We start from the raw sequence: 13,708 nt of genomic DNA, 5'->3' as shown, positions 1-13,708 counted from the left end.
CCAGGTTGTTATCAGCGCACTATGCCGCCAGGCACTTGACCTCCTGCCTGTAGGCTGACTCGTCATTGTCACTGATCAGGCCTACCACCATGGATTTGTCTGCAAACTTGACAATAATGTTAGAGCTGTGTACATGAACGCAGTCGTGGGTGAAGAGGGAGTACAGGAGGGGGCTCAGCACACAGCCTTGTGGAATCCAGTTGTTCAGAATCAGGATGGAGGTGTAGTTGTCTAACGTGACAGACTGGGGTCTGTTGGTTAGAAAGTCCAAAGTCCAGTTACAGAGAGAAGGACTGATCCCTAGGTGATGGATTTAGTTAACCAGCCTAGCGGGGATGACATTGTGGAAAGCTTTAATGGTTGGCTCTTTGTTGTCCCTTTCGAAGCGAGTGTAGAACCTGTTTAACTCATAGGTGCCCCTTTTCAGGTTAGCCCTGGATGAGCTGTTGGCCTCCGTATTGCCGGATCTGAACAGTGTTGCGTGCTTTTAGCAATTGTCGGACCTCTCTGTTCATCCAAGGCTTCTGGTTGGGAAAGGTCTTAATCAGTTAATGGGTGGTGATGTCGTTGGTGCAGGTGTTGATGTAATCCAGAACGGAGGAAGCATATGTTTCAATGTCCGTTTGGGACTCAAGGGTGGCTTGAGTGGCAAACAATCTCCAGTTTGTATGTTGAAGCTGGTGTTTTAGTAGTGAGTCTGCTCCCTCTGGCCACACTTCGACTGACCTCACTGATGGTTTCACCTGTTTAATGTAAATACTTGAGAAGTAGGAACAATGAGAGGTGGTCAGATTGACCCATGTGGGGGAGGGGAATGGCTTTGTAAGCCTCTGGAATGTTTGTGTACACCTGGTCCAGTGTATTGTCTCCTCTTATGGGGCAGAAGACATTTTGATGGAATTTGGGAAAAACAGTTTTCAGATCTGAGTGATTGAAATCGCCTGCTACAATAAAGGCACCATACGCTGGGCAGTTTGCTGCTTCTAATAATAGCATCTCCTCCATTGCTAGTTTAGTATTAGCATCCGGTGGTATGTAGGTTGCAGTAACAACAATAGATGTTAACTCCCAAGGCAAGTAAAACGGCCTGCACTTAATCACCAGGTACTCCGGATTGGATTAGCAGTGACTCCTGGTTATGTTAGTGTCTATACACCACGCTCTGTTTACATAAATGCACAGGCCACCTCTGGTCTTACCAGAATCCACCGCTATTCAGTCACTCCAGCTCGATTATGTTGTGTAACCACTTTTCTAAGAAATTAATGATGCTGCAATCCATAATCCTTTTTTTCCTTAGTTGTATTTCGTCCATTTTGTTCGCCAGCGTCCGTATGTTAGCGAGGAAAAGGCTAGGTAATGATGGCCGATGGGGGGTTAGCGTTAGCCTAACCCGGAGGCCACCCCGCTTCCCTCACCTTTGTTTACGGTCTTCACGCCGCCTTCGTGCACATCCTATCGGTGGTATAGTTGGCGTCTCCTTGGGCGTCTTCACAATCTCTGGAGGTAATTGGAAGTTGTCAAAAACTTTGCATTGTATTCCAATTTCCAGGAGTTCTTGTCAGCCATATATACTGTATGCTAGGCTGTACTGAGTGCTTAAACTAGAAAATTATGTAAATTATTGCTAATTTGCAAAAACTGGGTATACGCTGGGCCTCGCGATGCGCACTTGTCCCCATCTTAATCATCCTGGCATACTGAACGATCATGAGGGGTCAGTGTTTGCACATTAGGGTGCACCTGGTTCTGTAAAATGGCTTTGTTACTCTTACCCATAATACGACCATCCAGAGCAACCACAGGACCCAATGATTACCACGATGGGTGCCCATACAACTGCAGGTCCCACACCATGTTTAACAGTTGGCAGCAGACGTGGCTTTCAACAAATGTAAACCCACCCGCAGGTAGGAAATATAGTGAAAGACTGTCCTTTGAACTCGAGACTTTGCTTTCGGGCATTGATCAACTACCCTGTAAAGTACCCGTTTATCCCTGTCAGTCAGCTTTGACTTGCGGCCACTCTAAACCAATGCAATTTCTCCATGTTTTATTTATTTAACCACGTAAGAACTTTGAGAACACTTTCTCATTTGAAACGTCAACCTGGCCAAGATAAGGCGCCATGGTGCAGAAGACAGAGTTACACCTGAATACACAACATAATAATAAACAAATTAAGGGTTTGTACAGTTAGTGCAACAAATGGCAACTTATGGAGGTAGATATTTGGTAAGTATAATGGCATGGTAATATACTATACAGTCAATGTGACACAGAGTCTTGGAGAGAGAGAGAGGTAGATTTATGGTAGTACAAAGTGGCAGTACAAAAATAAAACTAGTAGGTAGCGTAATAATCAAGACTATGGGCAAGGCAATGTGAAAAACATACAAAGACAGCTGTACGGTTGAGTGTGCAAAATGCACTAACGCCGAATAGAGCAGATAGAGTCAGCATGTACAATGGTCTGTCAATAAATTTGATAATAGAAATTTGAAGGTAGTTAAAGGGATAACAGATTCAAGGTTCAATGATTTCGGCAGTGCGTTCCAATTGTTAGCAGCGGAGAACTGGAAGGAGAGGCGGCCGAAGGAGGTGCAGGTTTTTGAGGCAATCAGAGAGATATACCTACTAGAACGCAGATTAAGGGAAGCTATTGCTCTGGAAATTAATGATTTTAGGTAGGGTGGGGTTTTGTCTAGTAGACAGTGGTAAATGAGGCGATACCAGTGTGATTGTCGCCGGGTGTGTAGTGAAGTCCATCCGATTAGACTACAGAGGCTGCAGTGATGAGTGTTATATGAAGCATTGGTGACAAACCGGATGGCGCTGTGGTTCATAACATCTCATTTTCTAAGGAGGGAATTTGATGCAGATCTGTAAATTACCTCACCGAAGTCTAGTATAGGGAGGATGGTCATTTTCACAAGGGCATGCTTGGCAGGAAGAGTGAAGGAGGCTTTATTACAGAATAGGAAGCCAATCCTGGATTTAATTTTAGAGTGGAGCTGGTTGATGTGGGTCTGGAAGGAAAGTGAAGAGTCTAACCAGACCCCTAGGTATTTGTAGTTTTCTACGTATTCAAGTACAGACCTGTGTCTGTATGGTGTCATGATTTTTAAGACTGTTCCCTTGGACACTTTGAATAATTTTCCATGTTCCAAGTTCACTTATGTGCGTATTGCAATAGCCACAAAAGGTAGCATGATTGGGACTCACATACTTTTTATAATAATCAAAAAAAATTCTCTATCTGGAACAGAATTTCTCTGGACTGCGCATTTGTTTTGACTTCATATTTCATTGTGAGTTTCCCTGTAAATTCTGATCTGCTATAAAGTAATATAATGGGCATAAATATTTATTGATTTTATGATGCATTATTTGTATTTGGATAGTGAACACTCTTGATGTGATCAAGTCACAATCTTCCCCCCTGTGTTATTGTGGAAGCTGAACAGCTTTATTTTTCAAAGAATTTACCATATTGTATTCATTTATTGTCATCTATATTGTATGAACAGAAATTCCACAATAATAATAGGTAGAATGTTTGGGGCCAAATCGACTAGTGCTATGATTGGAAGACTGAAAATGAGGTCAAATCAGTAAATGCAATTGCTCTTTCAAAATATAGATATATCAAAATATCTCCCACTCGCCATTTTTTTAAATTATATACAAACTTAATGGATCTGGATGCTGAATCCTCAGGTATAATATCACAAGCAAAGACAAGATTGCACTCTAATTAAATGCTTTTTTGTTTTATAATTTTGTTTCATTGTTGCAAAAATAAAACATTTAACAATAAAAAAAATGTAATAACAAAAGTGTTGACCTATTTTTGGTTGCTCTTTTAAGATACAAACAGTCCTTCCTCCAATGGACTTTTGGACCCTGGTCAAAGGGAGCGCCCTATGAAAGGAAAAGGTTGCCTGTTACATGGGAAATATCAAGAGTCTTTGGCCCACCTTGATCTTCTGCTGGATATGTCTGAGGGCGTCTGCGGTGCCCATGTCCGCCTCCTCCTGGATACACACCACGTCCAACTTCATTTTTACATCCAGCTTCATCCTTGGGTCGGTGCTGATCATCTTCTGCACATCTCTGGTTGTGATGACAATCACCTCTGTTGAGGAGCACCAAATACATTTAGGGATGCTGAATGAACTCACTCAAACGGAACATGTAGAATGTTACTTACTAGCAAAAACAGGGCCTAGAACAATCTTTCAAAACACTTCAAAGGAAATCTGTGATTGTGAGGAACTTACACAGCCAATTTTTACTCATTAAAAACATTCTACAGGAATCTAACTGCTGAATAAATATTTTTCCCTAACACGTTTGCTTACTATTGCTGTATTCAGCATTGTAAAACCTAATTGCAGGCTCTGCTAGTTGGCCGCTCACAGTAAACACACAATGTTTGCTATAGGGCCTGGGAGAGTAAAGACTATGTGCTCCAGGTGAGATGGTATGTAAACCTTTGCTACATTATCAGGGTTTCAAACTTCAAATTTGTATGCCAGTTAATGTCCAAATGTTTCCCCTTGTTGAAATTATCATATTATGCACAATAAAACCTTGCTTTAGATCCACACCAACCATAATCAGAAACTCAATACAAAATCATCAAATAAATCCCAAGACCCACTCACTCCTAACCAACCACACCACACCACACCACACCTTCCATAAGACGGACACTTCAGCGGAGATCCCACATGTCCACTTTAGTAAAGCACATGGGGGACCCAAGAACAGCTTTCTCAGACCACAGTGGATCATGGCTATGAAAGTTACAACTAGACCTGAGAGGAGTCCTATATCAAGCCCTGTGCCATGTGATTAGAGGGGAAGTAGCCCTCTATATCAATCTTTGTCATTTATCCCCCAATAATCACCTCTGACTTATCATTACCCGAATGCAGGCCTGGCAGTAAACAGACTCCAACTGTAAATAGATCTACGCATGTATTCACTATGCCCTAACTGCATTTCAGTACATTAGCTATATATGAAAGAAAACAGAGCACGCACAATGATACAGTGAAGGACATTTTTTTTGATCCCCTGCTGATTTAGTATGTTTGCCAACTGACAAAGAAATCGGTCTATAATTTTAATGGTAGGTTTATTTGAACAGTGAGAGACAGAATTCAGAAAAACGAATGTCGAATTTTATAAATTGATTTGCATTTTAATGACAGAAATAAGTATTTGATCCCCTCTCAATCAAAGATTTCTGGCTCCCAGGTGTCTTTTATACAGGTAATGAGCTGAGATTAGGAGCACACTCTTAAAGGGCGTGCTCCTAATCTCAGCTTGTTACCTGTATAAAAGACACCTGTGCACAGAAGCAATCCATCAATCAGATTCCAAACTCTCCACCGTGGCCAAAACCAAAGAGCTGTCCAAGAATGTCAGGGACAAGATTGTAGACCTACACACGGCTGAAATGGGCTACAAGACCATCGCCAAGCAGCTTGGTGAGAAGGTGACAACAGTTGGTGCGATTATTCGCAAATGGAAGAAACACAAAATAAGTGTCATTCTCTCTCGGTCTGGGGATCCATGCAAGATCTCACCTCGTGGAGTTGCACTGATCATGAAAATGGTGAGGAATCAGCCCAGAACTACACTGGAGGATCTTGTCAATGATCTCAAGGCAGCTGGGACCATACTCACCGAGATAACAATTGGTGACACACTATGCCCTGAAGGACTGAAATGCTGCAGCGTCTGCAAGGTCCCCCACGAAAACACATGTACTGGCCAGTCTGAAGTTTGCCAATGAACATCTGAATGATTCAGAGGAGAACTGGGTGAAATTGTTGTGGTCCGATGAGACCAAAATGTAGCTCTTTAGCATTAACTCGCTGTGTTTGGAGGAATGCTGCCTATGACCCCAAGAACACCATCCCCACTGTCAAACATGGAGTTGAAAACATTATACTTTGGGTGTGTTTTTCTACTAAAGGGACAGGAGAACTTTACCGGATCAAATGAAGGATGGACGGGGAAATGTACCTCCTTCCCTCAGCCCAATGGGTCGTGGATTGGTATTCCAGCATGACAATGACCCAAAACACAAGGCCAAGGCAACAAAGGAGTGGCTCAAGAAGAAGAACATTAAGGTCCTGGAGTGGACTAGCAAGTCTCCAGACCTTAATCCAATAGAAAATCTGTATTGGGAGCTGAAGGTTCGAGTTACCAATGACTTGGAGAAGATCTGCAAAGAGTGGGACAAAATCCCTCCTGAGATGTGTGCAAACCTGGTGGCCAACTACAAGAAACGTCTGACCTCTGTGAGTACCTCCAAGTACTAAGTCATGTTTTGCAGAGAGGTCAAATACTTATTTAACTCATTAAAATGCAAATCAATTTATAAAATGTGACATATTTTCATGGATTTTTTTGTTGTTATTATGTCTCTCACTGTTCAAATAAACCTCCCAGCTCAGACATAGAAGACCTTCTAGCCCTGATACCCAATTTTGGAGGTTTGCCTGTTCTATAAAGATTCACAGTTGTGACACATTCTCTTGAGGATATTCATTGCCTGGGAATCGTGCTTATATTCTACCCCTGATTGGTGCTTTTGAAGGAACTTATTCTGTATCTGCTTTGAATGTTTGTTTGGGGGGGGGGGGGGGTTGTAACCAAATGTGGGAAAATGTCTCCCACAGACAGGTATATTTAACCTAAAACAAGGCTGCAAGGAAAATGTTCCACTGCTAAAACCCTAATAAATAGAATGTCATTATGAGATATAATTTCAAGATTAGACCCATACAAAAACAAAGTAGGTCCTGCACTAGTCAGAAATAAAATCTACTTTCAAGTCTGGGTTATAGGCTAACTCTTCTACATAAAGTACCCATTATAAGTTTGGACACAATTACTCATTCAAGGGTATATCTTTATTTTTACTATTTTCCACATTACAGAATAATAGTGAAGACATCAAAACTATGAAAAAACACATGGAAGCATGTACTAACCAAAAAAAGTGTTAAACAACATATCAAAATACATTTCATAATGCATAGTGTGTTTGATGTTTTATTGTAAAGTCTTCACTATTATTCCACAATATGGAAAACAGTAAAAAAAAAGTGTCCAAACTTGAATGTACTGTTACTGTACATTCAGAAATAAAAAATATATACAAAAACATCAGTAGGCCAAGGTAAACTGTGGTTTATTTTCTTTTGGAAAAGCTGGTCCATATATATGCGCATTGGACCAGGGTGGTATGTTGGTTGTACCGTTATTTTACCAGGTACGTATGACTAAAAACGAATTATTTTGCTCATGGAGAGAACAGATTTTTCCCCTTGCCGGTTATAGGATTAGAACCAGAGACCATTTATTTTAATTCCCTAATGCTACCCTGCCACCCATTAGGGCGCATAGCATTGGACATACATGACATGGACATGAGGTATTCTTTACACTTAGCAATTCAGTGCTGTTGCATTCAAGCAGTGAGCAACTGTGTGCCTACTCGAAAGCTGAGAGTGGCAAAAGTTTTTATTGCATCCTATAAGAAACATTAGTAATGGGGTTGATTAGTAATATTGATACAGTATTGGTTTGACAATATTGCAATGTTATTTCTGTATAATGTTTTACCTTCAAACCCCACTCTCTCCAGCAGGTTGAGAGGGTACCAAATGAGGGGTTTGTTCCCTACAGGTAGCAGCGGTTTGGGGGTGTTGTAGGTCAGGTCCATCATACGGGACCCACCACCAGCAGCCATCAATATGGCCTGCAACTCCATCATTTGCTATTCACGTGGGAAGACCTGGAAAACACACAAGATGTAGGCTATTCATCAGACTTGCTTTCAGAGAAAACGACCTCGTTACTAAAATGTAAATTGCCGTATAACTTAAGCAACATAAAGCTCATTCGTTTATAGTTATTGGACGCATGTTCGTTGACAAGCCAACCAAGCTAGCTGAATACATCATACCTTAATGGCACTACGTTTTTAAAAGTGAGATGTTCAGGTATCTTACTACGGCACAGTAGTCTACAGGTACGTTACTAGCAAACATATGTTCAATTAGCAAAACAGATTCACTGTCAACCTTTCTTACTAGATGACTGGCCAATTAGCTAGCAATCGGCTCCACGGTTAGCAAACACATGCAAACTGCAACTGTCAGATAATGATTAGCAGACAATGAGAAATCCCATATTCGTCACTTACCTGTTGGATAAAGTCCGCGGAATTCTTCAGCAACACTCTTGTCACCCGAATGACGTTATAATGTTGTCACTGTGCTAGCTAGCTAGCTAACAAGCAACCCTAGTCTGCTTTCCTCAACGGTTCCACAACCCCAATCAAGAGAAAATGTTGCAACCTTGTTATAATATGCAAAGACACCGTTCAACTACGTAGTAATACCTTTATTAATGGTACTGAAATAGTATTAGAGACAGTTCGACAAACTCACTAAGCACGCTAACTTCTATGATGACACTTTGGTGCCGTTGATGAAACCGGTACGGAGGGACACAGATGCAGTGTATATAGTTCCTACCTACAATGGTCAGAATCTAATAAAACAGAATTACAAGTACACCGGATTACAAAAAAAAAAGGAAACTACTATCGTTTGCATTTACATCCCTTTATATCAGTTTATAATATATGCAATCACCGTGTTGATTTGACTATTAGATTGTATGTTTATTTGACAACGTTAAATTGTAATGTTTGTATTAGCAATTATATCCACTAACATAATTTAGTATGATTATTTGTTTATTTTGTTAAACAATTTAAGAACGAAAAGATGAATATCTGCTGCTTGCCTTTACACACTGAGCGTTCCTTAAGGATTCACACCAGTAATTTCCAGGCCCCCCACCACTAGTGCAGATTTCCGGCCAACAACCTCATCCAGACAGAGCCCAAACACCAATTCTCAGACCTCTGATGTAACAGCAAATTGAACTCCGGGTATGTGGCTTGGCTTTGTTTTCTCTGGACAGGAGATGAGCCTCATTGGTGGCTGCCTTTAAAGGAAACACTGAAGCCATCCAAGTTGATGCAGTTTACTCTGAAGAGAGGGAGAACACTAAATAACATGGCTGCTAAATAGACATATCTTAGGTCTCCTCCAGCACCTTTGCTGTGATTCTTCAGTCATGACTTTATATAATGTAACTTTGTAATATAAATGTTCAGTGACACAACTATGACACATTTGAAACCCTTTCTGGTCACCTTGACATAGCTCTGCTCAAACACAAGAATGTTTACTGTGGGGAAAGCAGCAATTTGGCCACCTGAATAATTATGTGCTGATGATGGGAGTTAAGTCTGCCAACTGGCAGGTAGTGTTGCAGACATACCACCTCAAGAGAAAGGTACACAACTGGGCTGCTGATATTTTGCCAATGAAACCCCATTTAACAATCGCAAACAAATATTAGTGGTACAGTATTAACAATTTTATAACCTCCTAAACACACACATTTTCCTTTTATAAAATGGAAGCCAGAAATGAAAGACAAAAACTAGGTCATCCATAATTTTTTTATACACTCTGTACATAAGTGTATATAATATACTGTGTATATATAAAAGTAACATGCATAACCAAGCAAAGTCCAAGTACAAGTCTGGCTCTATAACTCATCTCGGTAAAGAATGTGACTGCATGAAGTTATCTCTAATGGACTAAAACCCATGTAAAGATTATTCAAATCTGGTCAATATGTTGTGCTTGTACTACATATGGTTCTTTAAGTTCTCCTGGTCCTCCCCATCAAGTCCTTTACAAGGTGTTTTCTACATGGAAGTGGCATCACTCTTGTCATAAAAAGGGGTTCTGGCTGGAACTAAGGCTATCATAAAAGTCAACCCATAGCACTGACACTATGAGATTATTCCCTTGCCTTTTTTACAACATGAGCAAGACATTCCACATTTCTGACCCAAAATATTAGGAGGTCCAACTGATAACTCATAATAATGTGACTAGTACAAAATGTGTTTTTCAGTATTGTGGCAGTACAGCCCAAGGAAGTGTTTTAAAATGGTAAATTAACTTTTATAAGCAGTATTATGAGACCATGCTATTTTCGGGCAATGTTACAGTATCCATCTAAAGCAAAGGTTATTGCTTTGAAAATGTCATATCTTTTTTATATATGGTTATTCAACAGAAACCATGAAACCATGATTTCAAGCCTGATTTGAGTGACCCCATGACTGATTAATTTAATACATTTAGTTCTACTAAACTGGCATGTGAAAATGCACAGCATGAATGGAAATGGGGTCATTGTTCAAATAGATCAAATTCTACTGACACTTTTCTGTTTTAAAAAAAAGTGATACTTTAAAAAAAATAAACCACCAATAACATTGTCCTTTCTTCTTTCTGTGGGAAATGAGTTGGAAGAAAATTATGGAAATACAGGTGTAAGATTTCATGACATCACAACCTGTTCCAAATCTATGCTCAACCGCGGCAATCAAAGCCTGACCATTTTGACAATCAAAGCCTGACCATTTTGACAATCAAAGGCAATCTAAAGAACTCTGAGGGCCACCCTGAGAATAAAGAGATAGAATGGTAGAATGAAAGCCTTGCCCCTCTATTAGGCTGCCACTGACTTGAAGCTCGGATGTGATTTCCTCTGATTTCCTGTTCCTGGCTGTAGCAGCTCTTGTAAATCATTCTCAATTCCCTTAAACAAGCCAGTTGGATTACGTTGGTTTAGATCATAAACATTCACCGGCCAGACCACCCAGGGAGTGTGCCTTGGGCCCGACCGCCGCCTCCCTCTGAGTTGCAGTGCGGCCGAAGCACAACATGCTCAGTGTGGTTTGTGTTTGCGCCACTTCCAGGGCCAGCTCTGCGACCCCAGCTGCCATGGAAACAAAAACAGGCCCATTCACGGTCATCCACCGATGACATAGATAAACATACACTCCGAGCCTGTGCGTGCGTCCACATTTGAGATTTTATTCTGCCTCAGGCAACGGTAAAAGGACATGTGTCACTCACTACCCGACATGATAGCATGGCCCAATGTGTGAGATTCATGTCAGGACAAGCTACAAAGTATGAAAACACTCCTTTTACTGTCTGCATGAAAGATGAAGGATTATGAGAGAAGTGGTGACAAGTGATATGTGGAATATTACTTTTCTGTTCTGGTAAAAGAGGGAGTGTCTTTACAAGGAGCATTAAATGATATTGAATATGGTTCATGAATGTCGAGAATTTCTATAAGAAAGGATGAAGAATACAATTAAAATTTTCTATTTCTGCTGTGTACTTTAAGTATAGGAGATGAAGAATCTCCGTTCCAAGACACGGAAACATGGAACTCATTCATATGAGGGATAGGTATGTGGGCTCCAGCGTTATAGCCCCTCTAGCACTGAGAGGTGTTTTGACAGTTTGTGAAAATCTTTGGCTGACTCACTTGACATCCAATAAACTTCCAGGATTGATTTCAGTAAACTTCAAGCATGCTGTAAACTGTCAGTAAACATGAAGACTTTTTTACTTCTTCTAAAAAAGGTTTATTGTCAGGCAATGGGGTCACATCTATCTAGATCATATACCTTCTTGAAGAATGGTGGCATATGGCCTTTTGAAAAGAATTCCACCAACGTAACTAATCTTTTCTCGATTTGTGTTCATTCTGTCCATGCTAAATGGCTTCATCACATTATACCATGCTGACAGTGATTACATAATCGTACCATCAGTAGTGCTAATAGTTTTGGTAAATGAAGACCTTCTGATGTCATCAACTCTTTAAACATCATTTGTTCAAGTGATGAATCAACTTTACCCATAATGCCAGTTACCCTAATTTCAACTGACTACCATAAGTGATACTTCAGATAAAGATTAAACAACTGAAATGAAGCAGAAAATCACCCGTGTAATATACTCTGAGTTCAATGATTTTGGATTATGAGAAATGAGGGTACAATCTTTACAGCAGTGATACTGTACTCTCTGACACACTCCTGGAGATTCTGACACAATCCTTTAGCTGTTCCCTTCAGCTAATGTGTTTTCTGAGTAATTATAATTACTGCAATTAAAATGATCCGCTTCATAAAACCTTGATTATATTTACTTTACATATTTAACGTAAAGCACCTACTACCTCAACATGAAAAGTCCCAAGACGGAGGGCAGGAAATATCTCGACTGCATGGTTTGATGAGCCAAAGCAATAAACCGTGGGCAACTCCCTGCCGGAAGGGGCTGTCGTGTCTGCGTGCTACACTGTGCTGTGTCTGCTGTGTGCATGTGTCAAGTCTGCGACTATTTTACACATTTCTGGCGCTATTTCCACTGCTTAATGATTCCCATAACTCTAGGCAGCTTGGAGTTTGGTAGCTTGGGATGAAAAACACCCTGGAGAAGAAGAGATGGGAGTTTACTGTAGGAGTAGAACCTGGATTTACAGTAAATTTCCCACCCAGGCAGGGATGAGGGAGAGCTGGGAAAATGGAAGTATGTTGTGGGTTCTAAGTATGAAAACATGAAGGTTGTTCCTTGGTGTTTTTCGACAGAAATTCCCCTCCTCTGGTACTAATTGTGGTTGCATACAGCGAAATCGACAATACGTACCTAAAACATGAGCACAGGGTTGTGTGCGAGTCTGTTCCTCGACGTGCGTGCATGTTTATAGCCGCTCTTGCATGTGGACGTTCATCTGTTTGCGTCTGTGGTGTAGGCCGTGTGGGCGAATACCCTGGCTCGGCTGGGGACGGTTTTCGGGGGTGGGGGGCTGAGAGCCCTTCTGATCTCCGTGTGTGTCTCCTCCTTTCTGTCTGTGTCAGGCCCGCAGACCCCAGTGTGTCTGTCTGTCTGCCTGTCTGTCTGTCTGTGAGGTCCCTAGACCACCGCTCCTCAGCCTCCCCACCGAGGCAGACAGACACGGCTCCACTAGGTGTCCCCCCTGTGCACACACCGCCCCAGAGGCCAAAACAGAGGACATCCTCCGAGGGGAAGAATCCACACTAACTCAGTTGTTTACCCCAACTGGAGCCCTATTCAGTGAACTGCTTTTGGCTCAGGCCCGCTTCGGCCCAATGTAGTTTCACGACCGACAGCAACGGGGTGCCGTTTGGGACGCAGGAATGGGTCCCCAGGGACTCACCCATCAGCCAGCGCGCAAAGCTGCAGGGGGAATGGGATATTGTGACATTTCAACATAAATACAAACAAAATGGCCCCCGACGGACGTGACTCCAAACTCTGGCATGCCATGTGATCACTGAGTGGAGAGGCTCCACCAGCCAGGCTTGACGAAAACAAGACATCAGTTGTGTCATCACACGGTTCAATAGAGTTTCAGCCTGGGATCTAACTGTGGGAACATGTGGTTCATTGTTATCATGTTTCTAATATGGCACCTTATTCCTTCATTTTTGACCGAATCCATATGGGCCTTGACAAAATGAAATAAGGTGCAGTGGGGGACAGGCCTCATACATTCTTCTGCCTTCATGGGCCTGGGTGCCTTAGCTCTGTGGTCTGGCATGGGGCCTTGAGCTGGACAGAAACAGTCACATCCTCATTACACATGGGAAGCAGTACATCTAGGCCTCGGGCTAAAGAGGATATAAAAGTCTGGAACCAGCTCCCATAACTTGCTTTGATTTATCACCGGATGACATGTAGGAGAGAGATTT

At 41.6% G+C, this 13,708-nt stretch overlaps 1 protein-coding gene across 2 annotated transcripts in view; it reads right to left on the bottom strand.

Annotated features, from left to right (window-relative positions):
• Positions 1-8,540, bottom strand: part of eif2b3 (eukaryotic translation initiation factor 2B, subunit 3 gamma) — a 44,726-nt gene extending 36,186 nt beyond the window's left edge. The window contains exons 1-3 of one of the 2 annotated variants that reach the window (XM_010891338.3): positions 8,234-8,540; positions 7,651-7,822; positions 3,981-4,138 (exon numbers count right to left, since the gene is read on the bottom strand). In XM_010891338.3, the coding sequence (XP_010889640.2) occupies positions 3,981-4,138; positions 7,651-7,801 (309 nt within the window). In that variant the 5' untranslated portion in view covers positions 7,802-7,822; positions 8,234-8,540. Of the gene's footprint in view, positions 1-3,980; positions 4,139-7,650; positions 7,823-7,993; positions 8,096-8,233 lie in introns of those variants that run through there. The other variant, XM_010891340.4, reaches the window with a different exon arrangement.
• Between the last annotated feature and the right edge of the window lie 5,168 nt (positions 8,541-13,708).

The sequence above is a fragment of the Esox lucius genome, chromosome 3 (assembly GCF_011004845.1).
Source record: "Esox lucius isolate fEsoLuc1 chromosome 3, fEsoLuc1.pri, whole genome shotgun sequence".
NCBI classification, from domain to species: domain Eukaryota; kingdom Metazoa; phylum Chordata; class Actinopteri; order Esociformes; family Esocidae; genus Esox; species Esox lucius.
This window is presented reverse-complemented; position numbering and strand designations above follow the sequence as displayed.